Source organism: Neolamprologus multifasciatus, chromosome 10 (assembly GCF_963576455.1).
Source record: "Neolamprologus multifasciatus chromosome 10, fNeoMul1.2, whole genome shotgun sequence".
NCBI classification, from domain to species: domain Eukaryota; kingdom Metazoa; phylum Chordata; class Actinopteri; order Cichliformes; family Cichlidae; genus Neolamprologus; species Neolamprologus multifasciatus.
In genome coordinates, this window is record NC_140448.1 from 11,735,779 (window position 1) to 11,756,002 (window position 20,224).

General features: G+C 39.3%; 1 protein-coding gene across 4 annotated transcripts in view; it reads left to right on the forward strand.

Moving 5' to 3' along the window:
* The first annotated feature begins 92 nt into the window (after positions 1-92).
* Positions 93-20,224, forward strand: part of thoc2 (THO complex 2) — a 27,148-nt gene continuing 7,016 nt past the window's right edge. For 2 of the 4 annotated variants that reach the window (XM_085175904.1, XM_085175903.1), the window contains exons 1-33: positions 93-542; positions 3,036-3,091; positions 3,611-3,702; positions 4,117-4,168; positions 4,284-4,354; positions 4,504-4,625; positions 4,719-4,852; positions 6,739-6,899; positions 7,059-7,151; positions 7,326-7,481; positions 8,404-8,576; positions 8,783-8,978; positions 9,076-9,114; positions 9,243-9,373; positions 11,171-11,272; positions 11,922-12,006; positions 12,271-12,364; positions 12,508-12,588; positions 12,687-12,783; positions 13,110-13,227; positions 13,334-13,513; positions 13,654-13,818; positions 14,141-14,416; positions 14,611-14,752; positions 15,167-15,324; positions 15,723-15,851; positions 15,943-16,074; positions 16,191-16,375; positions 16,969-17,144; positions 17,345-17,447; positions 17,626-18,011; positions 18,299-18,357; positions 19,846-19,881. In XM_085175904.1, the coding sequence (XP_085032030.1) occupies positions 478-542; positions 3,036-3,091; positions 3,611-3,702; positions 4,117-4,168; positions 4,284-4,354; positions 4,504-4,625; positions 4,719-4,852; positions 6,739-6,899; positions 7,059-7,151; positions 7,326-7,481; positions 8,404-8,576; positions 8,783-8,978; positions 9,076-9,114; positions 9,243-9,373; positions 11,171-11,272; positions 11,922-12,006; positions 12,271-12,364; positions 12,508-12,588; positions 12,687-12,783; positions 13,110-13,227; positions 13,334-13,513; positions 13,654-13,818; positions 14,141-14,416; positions 14,611-14,752; positions 15,167-15,324; positions 15,723-15,851; positions 15,943-16,074; positions 16,191-16,375; positions 16,969-17,144; positions 17,345-17,447; positions 17,626-18,011; positions 18,299-18,357; positions 19,846-19,881 (4,245 nt within the window). In that variant the 5' untranslated portion in view covers positions 93-477. The other 2 variants (XR_014876613.1, XR_014876614.1) reach the window with 2 other exon arrangements.

The following is a 20,224-nucleotide window of genomic DNA, read 5'->3' on the forward strand; positions in this document are numbered from 1 at the left end:
GGTTTGTATTTATGTCTGGAGATGTAACATGAACAGAATAAACCCTCTACAACTGTGTGATGATTTAATAACACAGCAATAAATATGATTTGATATGGTATTAGAACACCTGTACTGTAACTATAACTGGCTTTTACTGCTGAAACATGAATGCACCGGAGGATTATGGAAATCGCAGCTGTCCTGCAATTTGCTGTTTAGGTAGTTCTTAGAGAAAATGTTACTGGTAGATTTAAATTGGGTTGTTCAAGTGTCACGGGATTTTATTTAACGAAACAAGTTAAATAGTACAACGTGGAGAATCAAACTTATTCCAAGACTACACGACCATCACCACCACTCCGTGCGAAAACCTCGGACTCACAGCTGTCGATGTCCCACAATGCACCAGTGATCTAGCAGCGGCGGCTAACCACCACATTTGACCCTGTGTGTGCCATGATGATAAACTAGACATCCGGGCTGTGTGCATGGAAGATGGCGACACTTACCCTTCCTAGTGAATGGATCAAAAACTGGGAAAAAACAGGAAAACATGAGTTGTGAGTGCATCTGAATTTCAACGCAGTGTTGAATTTTGCATCTTTTTACCCGTTATTTACGAATAAAAACTATCAAGAATGACGTAGCTAGCATTCAAATATAAGGCCGGTCTTTAGGTGTGTTAGCTTGAGCCAAGCAGCTAAAATTTAAAGTGGCTTACAAGTGTCACTTACTTAAAAAAAACAATACGTGTAATTTAGTTCCTGAGTACTGAATACAGTTAATTTGTTAGACTTGTAAAAAGAAGACGTCAATGGCTTTGAACGTCACCGTGGAAGCTAATGCTGTCTGCTAGCAGTAAGGCTAGCTTTACGCTCCCATTTGATTCGCCGTCAATGTGTAAACACTATGGCTGTTAACGCTAAGCGAGCTAGCATACACATAGCATACTCTTCTGTTGCTTCGATATCGCACTATCTAGTAAACTGGAATAAATGTACTTCCAAAGTTCAAGGAATTAGCAGTTATCAACTTCGAGCAGACAACCGAGTATTAGCTGGCGAGAAAACCCCTTGGGCAGCCTGTTATAAACCTTAACACTAAATAATCGTGTGGAGGGAAAACAACGGACATTGACAAAACGCTTTAGCAGATTAGCCGTAACGTTAGCTACAGTAATTGTTTTGTTGAATTCCTTTTCGTATGCTTTAATGTTTAGTCGGGTAAGCCTGGAAGAATAAAGATGACGCTTTTTGATTCAGTGTAACAAAACGTATCATTTGACGATATTTTAGGAGATGAAGATTTTAATCATAATGTTAACCTAGCTACAGCTAACGTCATACTTTTCTTAGCTGGCGTTAATTTCACCTAGATATTGGTGTAGGATAGCCGCTGTAAGGTTTGCATAGAGACTGTGGACATAGCCAAGGTTATTGATCGATGCACATCTGTGCGCTTGGTGCTGTATAAAGGCATCTCGATTACCAGAGTCAACTTTATCACTAACATTACATGTCAAACTTAATAATTTAAGCAGTACTGTAAAAGCCTCTCCCAACACCTTGATGTACGGCGACTGTTATCTTAAAATTAGTTTCTTCAGAACAAAAAAATACAAGAAAAACGTTGCGTGAATAATAATTTCACGCATTAATGTTGAGTACTGCCATCGCCTGTGAGCTGAGACACAATAGGCTCATCCACAGTACTAGCTACGATTATGTGCTGTAGGCCTTGCATATTTAAGAAAGGCCTGCAGTGGGATGCACCAACTCAAACTCTCGTTCCACTATCTTGTGTCAATAACTGATAGCACTTTAACTGGAAATTGTGCCAAACAGTTGCAACTACGGGGTAACTATTAAAGTATTTCCATCAAGGCAAATTACCCGTTATAGCAAAGCTGAGTACATTGCAGTGGAAGTGTGATTTGGCAGCACAGTGAGATGCCATCCTCTGTAATGACAGGCAGCAAATGAAAATGTGGTTTTCATGTTGATAAGTATCACATTGTTAATACTTAACCAATATTTTTAAGCCATATAATTCATTGATATAAAACATTGTAGATATCTGGATCTACATTTTTTTTAAATATTATTTTGTTATGCCAGGTGAGTTGCAATTAACCAGTCACAGAGACCAGGGTTTAGCTTAAAGTGGTGAAAATGTTGTTTCAGCCTCATTATACAAATAGCAGCTTTGCCACATTTGACCTTACAGGCTCTGGCAATCCAAGGTGTCCGCTTGCCGTAACTCTGACGTTTTGTAGCATTTGCACTTCTTGTTCACAGTGTGTTTAGCACCTGACAAGCTGTTATCTCTAACAGTTAAGCTGATGGACTGTGCTGCGTTTCTTACAGAGGAAAGGAGCTAGTGTGCTCCAGTATGTGTAATTGTACCTTTTAATGAATGGGATGTGCCTGGCAGAACGTGCTCTATTAATCTGCCTTTGTCATCACTACTTCTGATATTTTAAGACCAGTCAAGCTGTCAACTGGGTGAACCGTTAAGTCTTTCAATCCACCAGCTAAGCTATCACAGTCACAGTCAATTTAAGAGGGAGAAACATGGCACTCAGTAAATACTTACTATAAATCTGTGTGAGCGTTTGGCAACAGAAAAGGTAAGGGTTGTCCTGCCCAAAGATTCAGTCAGTAATCAATCCAGCAAACATAAGAGCCAGTGCTATTGTTATATACACACACAGCAGTTTCAGCATAAATACTCGTGTAGTGACAATGTAGGTAATATAATATTTCTTGAGTTACTACATTGATAAGTAGGATAAACCTAAAGCTTTTTGTGGTGTAATGTTAAGACTGGATTAAGGCGTAAATAAAGGTATAGTGTTATGTGGTTTAGAAATATAACTTGGAGGAAGTGAACGGGATATTACAAGAATAATGTTATGTAGAAATTGTTGGCACTGAACAAACGGATAAGTTTTCATGCATCCTGGTTCGTTCATTGAGCTTTATAAGGGTTTTCATCATCATGTTTATGTACCCTAGTTTAATCTAAAAGAGAATTCTCTCATTACTTCATAGTGTACAACTCTGCAAAGACCTTACAGAGAAAGCAGATCATGGAAGTGAAATTAAAGGTGAGTTGAGTGTGACCCTCGTTCCTTTAATACTCTTCTTGTATGCATCTGTCACTGTATTTTAGCTTGCTCTTCATGTACACACGTCCACCTTGGGAATTCTCATAGTTTCCAAAACGAATGCAAAAGGTTTAAATTTAAATAATAAGTAGATTTAAAAAAAATAATAAGTAGATTTAAAAAAAATAAAATCAATGAATTTCAGAAGTGCTGTTTAATTTTTGAAACACGGTACTATTCATGTGTAGCAATGGCTGGAAGGTAGAAAGGAACTAATCAGCCCATGTGGAGATTTCTGTTTGGTGTGTGCTGACACATGTCACAAAATTTCAGATAACACTGTAATTTTATGTCGAAAAGGTCAAGGAAATACTTTCCTTGTTATTCAACAATGCTGCATTGAATCACTTACACTAATCTTTGATGTTTTAGTTTATGTTATGAATTATTTCTCAGTTACTTTTTTTATTTTAGTATTACATAAAACTTGACTTGTGCTTTTATCTGTTACCCCTACAGACATACAGACTGCCTTATATGAGCTCTGCTGGCAAGTTGTACAGGGGAACCTCAAGTTGGATCTTGTCACCAGCGTCCTTGGGGACATGATGGTACATGTGTTTTTAGCTTGTTGTTTTTACCTCAAGTTTGTTGTTGTTGTTGTTGGGCTTTTTTTGTTTTGTGTGGGTTTTTTTTTTTGTTTTGTTTTTTTTTTTCCTTATTACCACCTCATGGTTTAACATTATTAACCCAATAGCAATACATCTCAAATTTTGGTTTTGTGTATAAAGTTCTGTATGTCAGGTGTATAAACACTGTCATTTTATTTTGGCACATAATGTGTTCAGTATTTCTGTGTAATTATACGTCTGTTTAAAGATATGATGGTAAATTGCAGATACTAAAGAAACAAAATCTACCCACTCACAGGAGTTGTGTTGTTAGAGCTTCTTTGTACCTCGTAACAATAGATTTTGCCAAGCCTAAAACATTTTTACTTATCTTTTGTTTTGGTTTGTTTTCAGGAACTCCGAGAAGACATGCCATCAGTTTTAGCAGATGTGTTCAGTATACTAGGTAACTTTTCCGGTTTTGAGTTTGTTTGTTTGATTGTTTGTTTTAGTACTATGACAACATTATCTGATTTGATATGTTTTTATTGTTTGTTTTTAATGTTTGTTTACTTTCACAGATTTAGAGACTAGTGCACTGGAAGAAAAAAACAAACGTGACCATTACACACAGCTGGTCGGAGCATGTTTGGTAAGTATTACTTTCTTATCAGATAGAACAAATTGTATGCCACTTTCTATTTAAATTTATAGAGGCCTTACTGACTGTCGTGTCTCTAATAACGTACTAAAATGAACTAATTACTTGCCTCTTTTTTAAAAATGTGTTTTTTCCCCCAGTTTTGTGTCCCTGAAGCCATTCTGAAAGAGAGGCTGGATCCAGAAACTCTCGAGTCCCTTGGACTTATAAAACAAGCCCATCAGTTCAATCAGAAAATTGTTAAAATCAAGACTAAATTATTGTAAGTATAGAAATGTGATAAAGATGTAGGCATAGATAAGGTGCTTCATAAGTCCTTTCAAGATTTGTGTAACATTTCTTTTTTTCTTTTCAGTTACAAGCAGCAAAAGTTTAACCTGCTAAGAGAGGAGAACGAGGGCTACGGCAAACTAATCACTGAGCTAGGCCAAGACCTGTCGGGGAATATTACCAGCCATATTGTTCTGGAGAGCATCAAATCCCTCATAGGTAACAAACTGCTTTTTCATTGCCACTGCTTCACACATGATGCTTCTGTTATCGTTTACACACTTCTTAAGGGTAGGGCTGGGCGATATGGCCTAAAATCCATATCGCAATATAATTTGAAGCATGTGCGGTAACGATATATATCGCGATATATTCTTTTCTTCTGTATAACGTATTTTCCACACTATAAAGCACACGTAAAAGGCACACGTATGCCTTATGTATGAATTCTGGTTGTGCTTACTGACCTCGAACCGATTTCGGCGTGCAGAAATCTGTTAAAAAATGTTTTAGTACAACTTGTGCGGTACAACTTGTGCGGTACAACAGTGCGGTAAGCCGCACTGCTTGATGGATTGTCAGAGCATTACGGCTGCCGTAGTGAGGAGCTTCGTGGAGTAATCTCGGTCCAAAACTCCGTCCACTTCAGGTCCCAAAGTCAAACGAACACTGAGAGTGAAAAACGGTCTAAATTCTTTCATCCTAAATAAAATGATCAGTGTTGCTGCTTTACCAAGTGTAACAATTAAGTTTAACAACCAGGCATCCATGAAAACAGAATTTATTAAATTTAACAGAGTTACAAGTTAACAGGTAGTTAGCTCACTAGTTTCCACCTAAACATGACATACCATGTTCTGAGAGATTTTTGAAACTAATTAAAACGTACAGCTCTGCTACCACTTCCAACATAAATGAAGACAGAAAACTAAACAGCAGTGGCGTTTGCAGGGTTACTGAAGTTGGACTACCTGGTATATAATGTTGTGCTACGTGATTGCTAGCGACACAGCTATGTTAGCATAACATTTACACAGTGAAGCTGGAGGATGAACGCCAACTTTTTTTCCACTCGATAAAAGTTAACGTGAGGGATTCTGGTGGTCAGGGACAAATGCAATCGCATAGCAGGATGCTATACACAGCCAAACTTCAGTCAGGAGAACAACTGAGATTATTCATCCACAATACAAGGTTAGTTATTAATATACTGCAACAATATGGGAATAAAGCAGCTGCGAGAGAATTCAACATTAATGAATCAATGTTACGGAAGTGGAGGAAGCACAGTTTTTGGCTTTCCCCATATTTCAAAAGTGCTTCATCTCTTTGCTATGACTGTCGCCCGGCATAATTTGCAGTTGATAATGGTTTTAGCCGCTGCGATGCTTTTGACCAAAACAGGCGTAGCTTGATGACATCATCAACATCCGCTATCGCGGTAGAGCGGTATAGTCAAAATCTCTATCGTTGGCCAAATTTATATCATTTCTAACGTATATCGTTTATATCGCCCACCCCTACTTAAGGGTGTTTTTATCTCTCTATCTGTCACTGATAGCCATGGCTGGAGACATTATGTTTTCCTGTTGTCTAATAGGATTAAATGATAAAGTAATTACATTTTAAATCCAAATGATCTAAGGTCTGCGTCACTGTAAAATGCTTTGAAAAATCACACTTTCTTGCCATTATTCAGTGTCGTGGCTCTTTGTTTTCAGCATCAGTTTTGTTAACCAGACTTTATAAACTCAGTACTTTTTATTAATGTTCTTCAGTGTCTCTACCACATATTATGCATCTGGACAGTGATGATTTTAAATCGATACTTGAATGTGTGGTTACTTTAGTGTATGATAAATTGACAATATTTGATTTCATCAGTCTGAGATCAAAGGAATACTATTACAAGGCAGTTCAGATACAGAGGGGTGACCTAAAAATAAAAACCTGTATCCCTATCGCCTACAAGGAGGTCCGGTGGCTCTGCTGTTCTGTGTTAACCTTGCATTATAGCAGCAGAATTTGTGGACTAGCTGTTTTGTTTTTGTTTTCTTAAGTTCTCCTTTTTGGCTGCTTAGTTTTCCTGATTATTTTGCTTGCAGGATGTTTCAATCTAGACCCCAACCGAGTATTGGACATAATTCTGGAGGTGTATGAGAGTCGATCTGACCAAGATGAGTTCTTCCTGTCCCTCATCAAGTCTTACATGTGTGAGCCTCTCACCCTTTGCCACATCCTGGGCTTTAAGTTCAAATTCTACCAGGTGAGAACATCATATAAATAAAAGAAGCCAGGCTGTGTTCAGCAGTATAGTAAATGACCTAAAAGTTATTACCTGTGTTTTAAAATGTTTCCTATAATTGTAATCTCTGAATCATATTTATCACTTCTGTTTTCTTTGTTGATTTATGTCCTTTTTCAGGAGCCCAATGAGGAAACCCCAAAGTCACTTTACCATATTGCTGCTGCTCTCCTTCACTATAACCTGATAGAGCTGGAAGATCTTTACGTACATGTAAGGAAGAGACCTGCAAATCCAGCTAATTACTACATTAGTTATAACATCAGCTAAATCTAGGCTTATGGATCATATATGCCAAAATTTACTGTTAGTTCAAATATGTTAATTGTTACTCTTGTGGACAAAGCATCACCTTTAGACTGAATTTTTGTTGTTGTGCTTTCCCAGCTTATGCCACTAGATGCCGCCATCATAGAGGAGCACAAACGAGACATCTCAGAGGCAAAGCAGATAGCTCGCAAGCTGGTCATGGTTGTGTTGCCCTCTGAGAAAAGTGAGGACAAAGAAAAGGACAAAGAGAAGGAAGAGGAGAAAAATGACAAGGTGATGAAGGGTTTTTTTCTTATTATGGTTGCATGCAGGTCTGCTCAGGATGGATGGTGAGCCAGATGTTTGCAAGTGATGCAATATAAAAAGGAACTGTAGCAGAACTGTCTACTTGGAGCAGAATTACTATAGTTGTGTATTTTACTTAGTTTTACTTCATTTACTTTCCAGAGTGAGTTTTGAGATTTTAGTTTAGGTTTTTTTTATTGTTTAAAATATTCCTTTTTAAGTTTGGTTTTTATTATTTTGAGTGTTTTTGTTATTATGATGCAGTGTCTTACAGAACACTGAAGTTCAGAACATTGCAAAAATGTTTTTATTTTAGTAGTTCTTAAAGTTCACATTATTATTTTAGTTTTAAGTTGAGTTGTTCTTTTTTTTCCAGTTAAAGCGTTTTATCATACTCAGGTTTAAGCTTCATTGTAGTTCACTGGATTGAAATAGAGTAACTTTGCTAAGAGAATAACATTTAAAAATCAAATTTTATTGTATAAATTGTTTTTTTAACCATTAAAGGGTTCCTTCGTAGAATTTTTTTTGGAACTTTACTGTATTAACAAGGTTTGATAGCTATGGGTAAAATAACAGAGATGTCAAAATATCAGTTTCCAAACGAATGTTCTTATTTTTTGATTTCTAAAATATAAAATTCTGACTTTCTCCAAACAAAAGCATTGATTCAGTGTGTGACGGTGTAGGCTAGAGAACAATTGATGCCAGCAAATAAAGAGGCAAGAAGTATGGTGTGCAACGGAAGGCACTAACATCTTAGTGCCGCCTCTTTGTCAGTTTGTTTTGTGACAGCAGCTGTGCTTAGTTCTTGAGTCTGCTTGAATTACATTATTGAATGTTACTGGACGTTGGCATATTTAACAACAGACAGACACTTAGTAGCTCTTATATTTTTTTGTGCCTACAGCCACCTGATAACCAGAAGCTTGGTCTGTTGGAAGCGCTGCTCAGGATCGGAGACTGGCACCATGCCCAGAGTATTATGGACCAGATGCCTTCCTTCTATGCCACTTCTCACAAGGCCATCGCGCTGGCACTCTGCCAGCTTGTGCACCTGACTGTGGAGCCTCTTTACAGAAGGTGCTGATTTCATGTTTCATTTACTGCACACCATGTGTAGTCAGAGCCAAAAGAATGCACAAGTACATCTTATTTTACTGCTGGTTTGAATTTTTTTTCCCAGTTTTATGTATACAAACCCACTAGGACATGGGACATGGAGAACTGATTTGGGAAAAAATATGAAATTAAACACAAACTTTGATATGCTCCTCTGTATTTTTTAGGGCTGGTGTTCCTAAAGGGGCAAGAGGATGTGTAATGCACCCACTAAGGAGCAAGCGGGCCCCTCAGCCTGCAGAGAGCTTTGAGGACCTAAGGAGGGACACATTCAGCATGCTCTGCTACCTGGGCCCTCACCTCTCCCATGACCCTATCCTCTTTGCCAAGATTGTGCGTCTTGGCAAGGCATTCATGAAAGAGGTACACCACAAACCACCTTCTATTTGTTTTCCACATCTGCAATGCAGCCTTCATCTAATTTTGACTGCTATTCTGTGTTTGTTTTGTTTTGTCTCAGTACCAAAGTGATAACAGACCTGAGGTGAAAGACAAAATGGTGAGCATAAAGTCACATGGTTGTTACCTATAGAAACACTGATATTTATTTATCTATATTTAATGGGTTAATTTTTAGTTTATGTGACTTTGAGAAGCTTATTCATGTTAATGGTATCTTCATTGTAGGACACACTGTTGAGCTGTTTCCTGAGTATTGCAGACCAGGTGCTACTCCCGTCACTCTCTCTGATGGAGTGCAATGCTTGCATGTCTGAGGAGCTGTGGGGTCTCTTCAAACTCTTTCCCTACCAGCATAGGTAAGGACACGCACAGACTCACACTCATTTGCTGCACATAGTATCACTCACCGCATGTGGTGCTGTGTAATTGTTGGTTCGTAAACCCTCAGGCGTCGCTCGAGGATGGTGTATACCAGCTGCCAAAGAACAACTACCACACACAGTCACGCTTAGTTCTAAAAACAATGCTTGGTTATGCAAAGTGAAATCCGTGTCTCTGTGTGCAATATACTTTTCTATTTGTCTAAGCAGTGCAAGAATTTTATTTTTAGAGCCTTTGATGGGGCATTTTCACACAGCGCTGATAGGTACTGATGCTCCATAGTCCCAGAGGATTTGTTTTACTTCTGGTTGTACATGTCAGTTTGTCAGATGATAATACAAACTTGTAGATTACCTATGATAGTTGTACTTTGAAATACAGGGAAAGTTTCTGCATACTGATCTGTCTTGACAGTGTCAAAAGAAATTATTTCCTGTATACTACAAATGGGCAGGTACTGTAGCTCATTTGCCAGTGGGGTTGTCATAGTACTAATGTGCAGATGCATTTAAAACATTTTTATTAGTATTATTATTACATCTTTCAAATATGACACGGTTAATTATTTATTTAATTTTGTGAAGCATGTGATACAAATTAGACATTCACGTTGCTGTCTTGACAAGAGCAAATAAGATGCATAAGAAAATTCCTAAACTGCTCTGAACTGCAAGTTTAATGAACTTAACTCCCTTGAAGGCGTGGTCTGAGTTAGGGCTGGGCCATATCATACCTTTCACGGTAATACCGGTATAATGTTGGGCAACGATAAGAAAATGAAATATCGCGATAGAATATGGGTAAAACGCGCATGCGCAGTGCCTTTGTTTTCATACGCACATGGCGGAAAAAGCATGGTGGCGACGGAGAATGAGAAGGGCGAAAGCGGATTGTTGAATAAAACTGATGAACCTGAATTGGTTTGTAAAAAATGCTGCAACTTAAGTGGTGTGGAACTGGTTTAGCTTTTGTCCATCAGGTACACAACAAAGCACTATTTTTGGTAGAGCATGCTAGTGGGCCGTCGTTATTACCGTGTTTTTTTTTGGAAAATACGGCACACTTACAATCAATCCTTTGATTTTTCTGAAAATCGACAGTGCCCCTTATAATCCCGTGTGCTTTATGTATAAATTCTGGTTGTGTTTACTGACCTTGAAACGATTTTATGTACATGGCGCTCGAAAATCTGTCAATGTTTCAGTACGACTTTGCTAAGCTACGAACCCGCACCGCTTGATGGATTGTGGGAGCATTGTGGCTATCGTAGGCAGGAGCCTCGCGGAGTGATACGTACTGTGCTTCAACATAATATTACCGTGTTGTGTGTGTATAACCTCTTTTTAAGTTTTGTGGATATTATACATTGTTATGCTGAGGATATGTTGGGCAGTTTCCACTGGAAATCCCTTTTGGTTAAACTGTCAGCAAGGAATTTACATTCACACTGTTATGTTTGTATACAACTTTAATGCAGATAAAAAAAAAACAGCTGCTTGTTTAAGTGAAAATACATTGATGTTGTTTTTTTGCACTAATAAAGTTGTGGAGTTGTAAAGTATTTTGTCTAGTGTCAATTATATCGTCAGTTATATCGCTGTTTTTTCAAATTTTCAAATGTATATCATGATGAATATTTTTGGTCATATCGCCCTGCTCTAGTCTGAGTTCTTATAGATGTGAAATTGTCGATTCTTAATATGTCATACACTGCCATTCTTACCAGTGTTTTTAAGTTTTTACCTTTGCTTTCTCATTATGTGTTCTCTAAGGTATCGGTTATATGGGCAATGGAAGAATGAGACATATTCCAGCCATCCATTATTGGTTAAAGTCAAAGCTCAGACCGTGGATAGGGCCAAATACATCATGAAGTAAGTAAAATGTTTTTCTGTGTCTTTTCAACATCTAATATTGTTGAATCTTCGAGTGTTGATCGATCTTTTGTCTGAAATCTGTCAATTTCATATTCAATGATGTGTGATACATTACTAACCTCAGGAACAAATTTTGGATAATAGTTGAATATTAATCACTGTTATCGTTGCATGACACTAAACGAGCAGGAGTAAATGAAAGTTTACTCTGTGTGTGTGTTTAGACTTAACAAGCAATTGTGGAATTTAAAAAATATTGTTATTAGTAGTAGTATTATTATTCAAGTTGGACATTTAATGGAAATACGCAGAGATTTGTTTGGTTTTTAGTTAACCACTTCAAGTGAAGCTTTGTCTTAAGCACAGTTAAACATGAGGATGTTGTAGCAAAAGGATTTAAAAGGGGGGCTTAATTTTGATGCTGGGCAAGTAATTATCCTAACACTGTCCTGCTACTGGGGGAAAAAATAGTAACAATTCTCTTATTTTAAGATGACAACTGTAAGAACATTTTCCAACTGCTTTGAAACTTATAGAAGTGACAGTTTTTGCTCACAGTGCTCTTTGTGTCGTCTTGTGTTATTAAGTCTTTTCTCTCCCCTGTCCTCCCTTTCTTTTCCTTTTTTTTTTTTCCTCCACTCTTTAGGCGGTTGACCAAAGAGAACGTGAAACAATCTGGAAGGCAGATTGGAAAACTGAGCCATAGTAATCCCACCATCCTCTTTGATTATGTAAGTCCCTTTTATTGCAATTATTTTATTTTACTGTGTGTCCACAAACTACAAAGAGCAACCAATCCTGCATTTTTATCTGGGAGACTGATTTTAACAAATCAGTGCACCTCACAATATAAAACTGCTCAAATGAGCATCTCATCTGTTTCAGTGTGTTCAGACACAGTTTTTTTTTTTTTTTTTATATGTGACAAATGCTATAAGGTGTGGTGTAATGTGTAATATCATTTTTCATCCTCCTCCTTCGTTGTTTTATGGCAGATCCTGTCTCAGATCCAATGGTACGACAACCTCATCAGCCCCGTGGTCGACTCCCTGAAATACCTCACATCCCTCAACTACGATGTCTTGGCCTGTATCCTACACTTTTTTTTTGTTCTTTTTTTTTTTTTTTTGTTCTTTTTTTCAGTTTGTTACCAAGTGTGTGTGTGTGTATGTGTGTTACTGAGTTGTGAGGGAGTTGTCCGTCTGTGTTGTTCCTTTTAACTCTGTCTTCAGATTGCATAATTGAGGCTCTGGCCAATCCTGAGAAGGAAAAGATGAAGCACGATGACACTACCATCTCCTCGTGGCTTCAGAGTGAGTGGCTTCACGGTTTCATTTGCATGAAAAAGAAAAGAAATTGTTTGATATTTTAATGACTATCTAACAAACACCTGTTCTTCTGATACGCCAAGGCCTGGCAAGTCTGTGTGGAGCTGTGTTCAGAAAGTACCCGATTGAGCTGGCTGGCCTCCTTCAATATGTCACCAATCAACTAAAAGCAGGGAAAAGGTGAGTGGTTACAAACTGTTTAGCAGAGACGGCATAAAATTACTAACTTGCGAGTCCAAGGACTGTTGGATTTTTTTTCTGTCATATTACTTTGCCTGATAAAATATTTTTTAATAATTATTTCAAATAACAAAAGATACATACTTGCTGTACAACTTGTAATATCACTACCGAGAAATCAGAAAAGCTTTAATTTATCCCACTTTTAAAAATATCATAAAATGTCTTTAAGGAGATGAGCATGTGGTTATTTTTGACGGTCATTGTCTACTTTGCTTTATGTTTCTTATTTAAACATATGAGGAACTTCACTCTTTTTACTGCAGTTTTGACCTGTTGATCTTGAAAGAAGTGGTGCAGAAAATGGCTGGCATTGAGATCACCGATGAGATGACCTCAGAACAGTTAGAAGCCATGACGGGAGGCGAGCAACTCAAAGCCGAGGTATGAGACTAATGCAGTCTCATTAGAAAGAGCTGTAAGATTTCCTGAGCCCGTTGTTTTAACCTCAGCGCAGGTACACGGATTATGAGTCTGATTCTCTTTGCAGGGTGGATACTTCGGCCAGATCAGAAACACTAAAAAGTCGTCTCAGCGTCTGAAGGAGGTGCTTCTGGATCACGAACTGGCACTACCTTTGTGTTTACTCATGGCCCAGCAACGAAACGGCGTGGTTTTCTTGGAGGGTGGAGAGAAACATCTTAAACTTGTTGGACATCTGTATGACCAGGTACTCATCCTCTCACAGTAAAATTAAACAGTTGACTGTCCTTGCATTTGACAACTAAATTGAAACACATCTAACAAGAAAAACTTAAGAGACTATGTTTTATTTGTTCCTATATATAATTAATAATTTACTTCCTGCAGTGTCATGACACATTAGTGCAGTTTGGTGGTTTTCTGGCCTCCAACCTCAGCACGGAGGACTACATCAAGCGGGTTCCCTCTATTGACATCCTTTGTAACCAGTTCCACACTCCACATGACGCTGCATTCTTCTTGTCTAGGCCAATGTACGCCCATCAGATACTGGTGAGTAGATCACTCTAATATTTTTCAACATACTGCCTTTGAATTGTCTCAGTCCTTATGGACTTGATTTCCCTCATTGAAACAAAGATTTCAAAAAAGTGGGTTTGAAAACTGACTGAACTCGAGTCTTATGAATAAAATGGAAATATTTTAAAAGGTAACTTTGTTGTTTAAGTTTGAAGTTTTAAGACTTTATGCTATATCTGTCTATTCACAAGTTTAGTTTCATTTTTTTGCTTGAATTGCTTAAACTAAGAAATGGATACTGTTTATTAACTTGAAAAAATTCAGGGTCCTTTAACTTCATTCTCTCTTCATGTAGTCTAAGTATGATGAGTTGAAGAAAGCAGAAAAAGGTAATCGGCAGCAGCAGAAGGTGCACAAGTACGTGGCGGCCTGCGAACAGGTGATGACACCGGTGCATGAAGCTGTGGTATCGCTCCATCCAGCCAGGGTCTGGGATGATCTCCGCCCTCAGTTCTACGCCACCTTCTGGTCCCTCACCATGTACGACTTGGCCGTGCCACATGCTGCCTACGAGCGTGAGGTCAATAAGCTCAAGGCGCAGATCAAGCAAATCGAGGAGAACCCTGAGATAGTGAGTAGCTTTTTGAGAGTTGTTGCTTCACATCAGATTGCAGATTTATTACAGAAATGATGTTTTTGTTGTGTTGCTCACAAGATTTTAATTAGTGTAATTTCCTAAGTCAAAGGACTAAGTCAAAGAATGCTAAGATAATCTATGTAAGAGTGAAGTACTTGTAAAATGATTGTGATTTATTTCCAATGTAGCCCTTGAATAAGAAAAAGAAGGAGAAGGAACGCTGCACTGCACTGCAGGAAAAACTACAGGAGGAGGAGAAGAAGCAGCTGGAGCATGTCCAAAGAGTTCTACACCGCCTCAAACTGGAGAAAGACAACTGGTTATTGGCCAGTAAGTGATTTAATGTTTGGTGCTATTGATGTATCTTAGTCAGCTTGTGCACAGTCTTTCTAAATAAGAAAAGAAAGTAGTGCATCAATTTTCTTTTGACCCAAAGAGAAAGCTATAAATATAAATTCTGCTGCATCATTTACAAGCATTTCTCGCTAAGCAAACATCCAGCAGCTGCATGGCTGCAGTGATGCTTTCATAAGTAAATGACAGACAGATCACATACGTATGTAATAGTTTTTGTTTTCTTGTTGTTCATGTTATTTTTACCTTGAACTTCCTTAAGACACAGCCAGTAACTAATAAGTCAGTTAATGTAATAATGGGAAATAAAGCTGATGTAATGGGATCATTCATGTGAGAAGATATAATGTCCATTGTTTTACCAACACAAATCTAAATGCTTACTGACAGAATCCACAAAAAATGAGACCATAACAAAGTTCCTGCAGCTCTGCCTGTTCCCTCGCTGCATCTTCTCATCCATCGACGCGGTGTACTGTGCCCGATTCGTTGAGCTTGTCCATCAGCAGAAGACTCCCAACTTCTGCACCCTACTGTGCTACGACCGGGTAAGAGGTTGCGCATGACAACAATATTTAACCTCCACTTTTAGAGCTTCTTAAAGCCAAAGTGCTTTAGAAAGAAAAATAATAAATATTCATAATGTGATTAATAAACTATGCTCTAATTCATCCCGCTCTGCAGAAAAGAAAGAGTAGAAATAATCCATTAAAATAAAAAGTCTTTATCATTGAGTGGTTCTTCAACCATTCAAGTGAATCATGTTAGGTTGAAGTGATATGCTAAGAAGGTTCAGCTGAATGATGATTAGCATAAAAGCTTGAACACTTACCATAATTTGTGTGGGCACTGCCCCTTATTTTCCAATAATATACACGCACATTATAATGTATAGATCATGCTGCCTTAGTCGTTAAGTAAAAACTGTCCACTGTGTCCTTGGCAGGTGTTCTCTGCTATCATTTATACTGTGGCCAGTTGTACGGAGAATGAGTCTCACCGCTATGGACGCTTCCTCTGCTGCATGTTGGAGACGGTGACCCGCTGGCACAGCGACCGTGCCATCTATGAGAAGGTGTCCATGGCTACATGTTCTGTGTACCTGGAAAAAATTCTGCTGCATGTTGAGCTGGATGTGAATCTTTCTTGTTTTTGTGCGGTCGTAGGAGTGTGCCAATTATCCCGGCTTCCTCACCATCTTCAGAGCCACAGGCTTTGATGGAGGAAACAAAGCAGATCAGCTAGATTATGAAAACTTCCGCCATGTGGTTCATAAATGGCATTACATGCTGACTAAAGTGAGTTGTCTGTTCACCATTACTCTTCTATTATATTCAGTCCGAATGATTTTAAGCATATCTCTTAATGGTGTGTGTTTAACCATGATCTTACCCTTTCTTTCTCCCCCAACCAGGCATCCGTTCACTGCTTGGAAACAGGAGATTACACCCACATCAGGAACATTTTAATAGTACTTACCAAGATCCTGCCCTGCTACCCGAAGGTCCTGAACCTGGGCCAAGCACTAGAGTGCCGTGTCCACAAGATCTGCCTTGAAGAGAAGGATAAGCGACCAGACCTCTATGCCTTAGCAATGGGGTAACATTGTGTGCTGATCAGCTCTATGTGGAGCTTATAGTTAACATCTATCGTGTGAAGTGGGGTTATGAACTCTTATCAGACATGTAGGAGTGGAAGCTTGTATCTGTAGCTGAGATGATTATGTTAAAATATGGTTGGTGCACTTGATTTTTAGCCCTAGAGTGGAGATAGTTGTTAAGCGATATTGATTGAGCCTTTAATAGGTGGTAAGGTGACTTTTAATTGGAAGAACCTAATGCCACTGACCCATTAAAGCTACAAAGCAAGTCCATTGTCTCTAATTTTAAGTATGCCGACAGGACAGAACCTGAATTTCTATAAACATATGTGTAAAAATCCTATATGCAGTGAATGTTGTTCCGTGAACGTTTTCACTGTGTATAGGAAAGAATTGTGTTGGATATTGGATATTGATCAGCACATACAAGTGTATGTGTGTGTGCGCAATCTATGATTAGACAAATACACTGGGGCTTATTTTACCTGATATTTACCCTTTTCTAAAAGTTTAATTCTTGCACTGCGTGACACTGAGAAGTTCTTTTAGAAGTTTTGTCTCTGCTGTTGCAAACCCTTTATGCGTCTTACAGTTATTCAGGTCGCTTGAAAAGCCAGAAGGTGCACATGGTCCCTGAGAATGAGTTTCACCACAAAGAGCAGCCAGCACGCAGCGCCACACCTGCCAGTCAACAGAACGGCCCCGGCAGCACAGGCAAGCCTGCCACTAACACAAGCAAGACCGAGGAGGGGACTTCAGAGGATGGTGGTGAGTGAAGGATTTTAAAGTGTGACACCTACCACCTTTCTCTTTAATCTGACAAACACTAAATTCTTTGTTGTGTATGTCTATATTACTATTTTCCCACAATGATGCAGCATAAACACTCAGTGCTTCAGTTTCAATATGAAAGCCCGTAATTTTAATAAACCCTGTCCGACTATTTATTTATTTATTTTTTGGGGCAGATCGGGCCAAGGATAAATCTCAGGGGACCACAAAGCCAGTGAACAAAGCCAACAGTGCAGCAGCCAAAGTGACCACCAGCAATGGCAACGGTGCTCTCAACAGGTAGGAGAATAAAACAAAGCTTTAAAAAAAATCCACCAGTTTCATCGGCTGCTGAAAGTGTGTGCAGTTTGTTTTGTGATACAGCAATGTATAAATAAAATATAATTGAGTGTTGGATTCAGAAGATTTCTCTGTGAATGGTCAAATGGTTTTGAAAAGGAAAAATGTCTCTCCGCAGCACCAAAGCCGTTAAAGAACGGGACGACAAAGAGAAGAGTGGGAAGGAGAAAAAAGAGAAAAAAGAAAAGACACCCGGCAGCACACCAGAGGCAAAGGCGGAGAACCGTCGGGAAAAGCAGAGAGATGAGAGGGCAGGGAAAGAGGAGCGGGTGGTGCGAGAGGGTAAGGAGAAGACCCCGAAGGCAGACAGGGAGAAAGTGAAGCCAGAGGAGAAGAGTGGAAAAGACGACAAGGTCAAAGCCGGGAATGGGGAGCCCATGGAACCGTCCAGGGAGCGTGATGCTGTCAAGGAGGCCAAGAGCAAGGAGAAAGGAGACAGGAGTGCTGTGGCCGGGTCCCTCAAGTCACCAGGTCCCAGATCTGAGTCGGCTGAATCTGAGAGGGGTAAGAAGCCGTTCCAGTGGTGTTAGACTGCTCATGAAAGTGTGCGGTGACATTTTGACTTCTCTGTCAGGCCTCTTACGAGGTCTGTACACTTCATCTCATCTGCGACAGTTTGTCCACTTGGATGCTGACATGCTTTACATTTGTAAATCACATGAATTCACTTAAGTAAAATTAAATATTTAGATTCAGCATTTTCTTACCTTTTGTAGCACGTTTGTAAGACATTAAATGGATGGCACTAATGCACAAATTAACACCAGTGTCCCTCGGCCTGTCTCTCACAGATCACAAAAGACGAAAGCTCGACAGTCACGCTTCCCCGTCCCACTCCTCGTCTGTTAAGGTTAGTATGGCTTGAGGAAGGCTGTGCCAGTTTCTTCTCTATCTGCCGGAGCGTTCCCTGCCGTTGCACATTCCAGCAGCCCAGAAGATCAACAAAGGAGAATTGTCGCACACGGAAATCCCAACCATAGCCATGGGAGTTGGAAAGCATTCCATGGACATACGCATGATATTTTGCAAAATTGGGAGAGATCTCCTCAAGGACTTAGCCAAGAAAATATTGTGTATATTGAGTATTTTCATATTGAAATATTTACCTATTTTCATATTAATGAAAGCAATCAGTGTGCCTTGGGAAGAAAGAATTTTTTTAAGCATTTCTATATTCCATGTGGAGTTTTTTGTTTTTGTTTTTGAGAATAATACTCACCTGAAGAAAAAAAGGCTTGCCAAATAAAGAGCGCACCATAGGCAATTTTTCCCCCCCCATACCCGGAGCAGTGTTTTACTACTTGAAATGATGCCCAAGAGTTTTTTCCCCTCCTTTTTTTTGAGCTGTGAAGAGTTCCTGTTTTTTGTGATGTGAAATATTTCGCTAACCCCGCAATGCCCCCCGGATGCATCACAAAGATGGATGGTGTCCAGCATCTTCCCTGCTGTAGGAGTGCCTCTGCTGCAGCTGAGTCCCTCTTCCATCTCCGCTTGTTGAAACGTCCTTCACGGAGTCTGCACGTCACGAGATGCAAGTCCAGTCAGTCCTGCCGAGCCCCCTCTCCCCCCCTTCAGTGCTATCCCTACGACTTACCAGCCAATGGGATCTTCAGTTGTACTACCTCCTGGCAAGCAATGAGTGGAAAACCAGAGCCACCAGCATCTGAGATCAACGGAGAATGTGAATGTTGCAGTTTTGAATCTACCAAAAATACAGAAGAAAATAAGCCCACCCCTGCAAAGAGAGAGGCAGTGAGGGAGAGAGTGGGCGAAGCCTGAATCGTCTGGAGCGTTGCCCAAACCACTGGAAGCTTGTGATAGGTCTTTAATTTACCCTTCCACCAGAGAAATAGGCTCCATGTGTCTTTTCCATTCCTGAACTGTAAGTGACAGCAACAGTTACCTATGTAGGGATGCAATCAAGCACATAAGAAATTGAGTGATTTGTCTTATATATTTATATACAAACACACACACACACACATTACTTTCAGCACTTGCACTTTAGATGCATTGAAAACCAGCTGTGGTGTAGGACTTCTATTTTAGGTCAGACATGTCTGTAGTATTAAGACTAGCAGTTATTTCATATATGCTCAGGGTTTTTCTATTTTAAATATTGCAATTCCAGATGATGACTTCTCCTCTATGTTATAACCTTGTCAAAGCCTTAGTCCTTGAAGGTCAGAGGTCAAGGGAGAAGTGTGCTGTTGGTCCGGCCAGCCCCAACTCCCCACCTCCCCAACCCCTTTTTCCAACTCTCTGCTGCTGTCTGACAACCTCCTCCCAATCCCCCACCCCCTCCCAGCTCATCTGTCATCTCCATTCATCCCTACAGGACAATAGCATCGAACCCAAGGAGTCCACATCCAAGGTTTGAATTAACTCTTCTATTCCTAGCTTTTTGTTCACAAGTCAAAAACGTCGTCAGCTTCTCACATGAAAAAGTGTTTGATGTCATGTGATTCGGTCTTTTGTTCTCACACTTTAAAAAAATAAAATAAAAATAGTCGCTCGTGTGAACTGCCAAAGCTGTAATGTGCAGTTTCATGTAGAAAATGTTTTCCTTCTGCTAAACTACACCTGCCACTTGGAAGAAGTGTGCATGTAGCTTACACTAGACTGCATCAGCTACAGACTGCATTTAGGTGAATTAGACTTGTATTAATTAGACTTGTATTAATTAGACTTGTATTCAAACAAGTCTGTTTGAATTA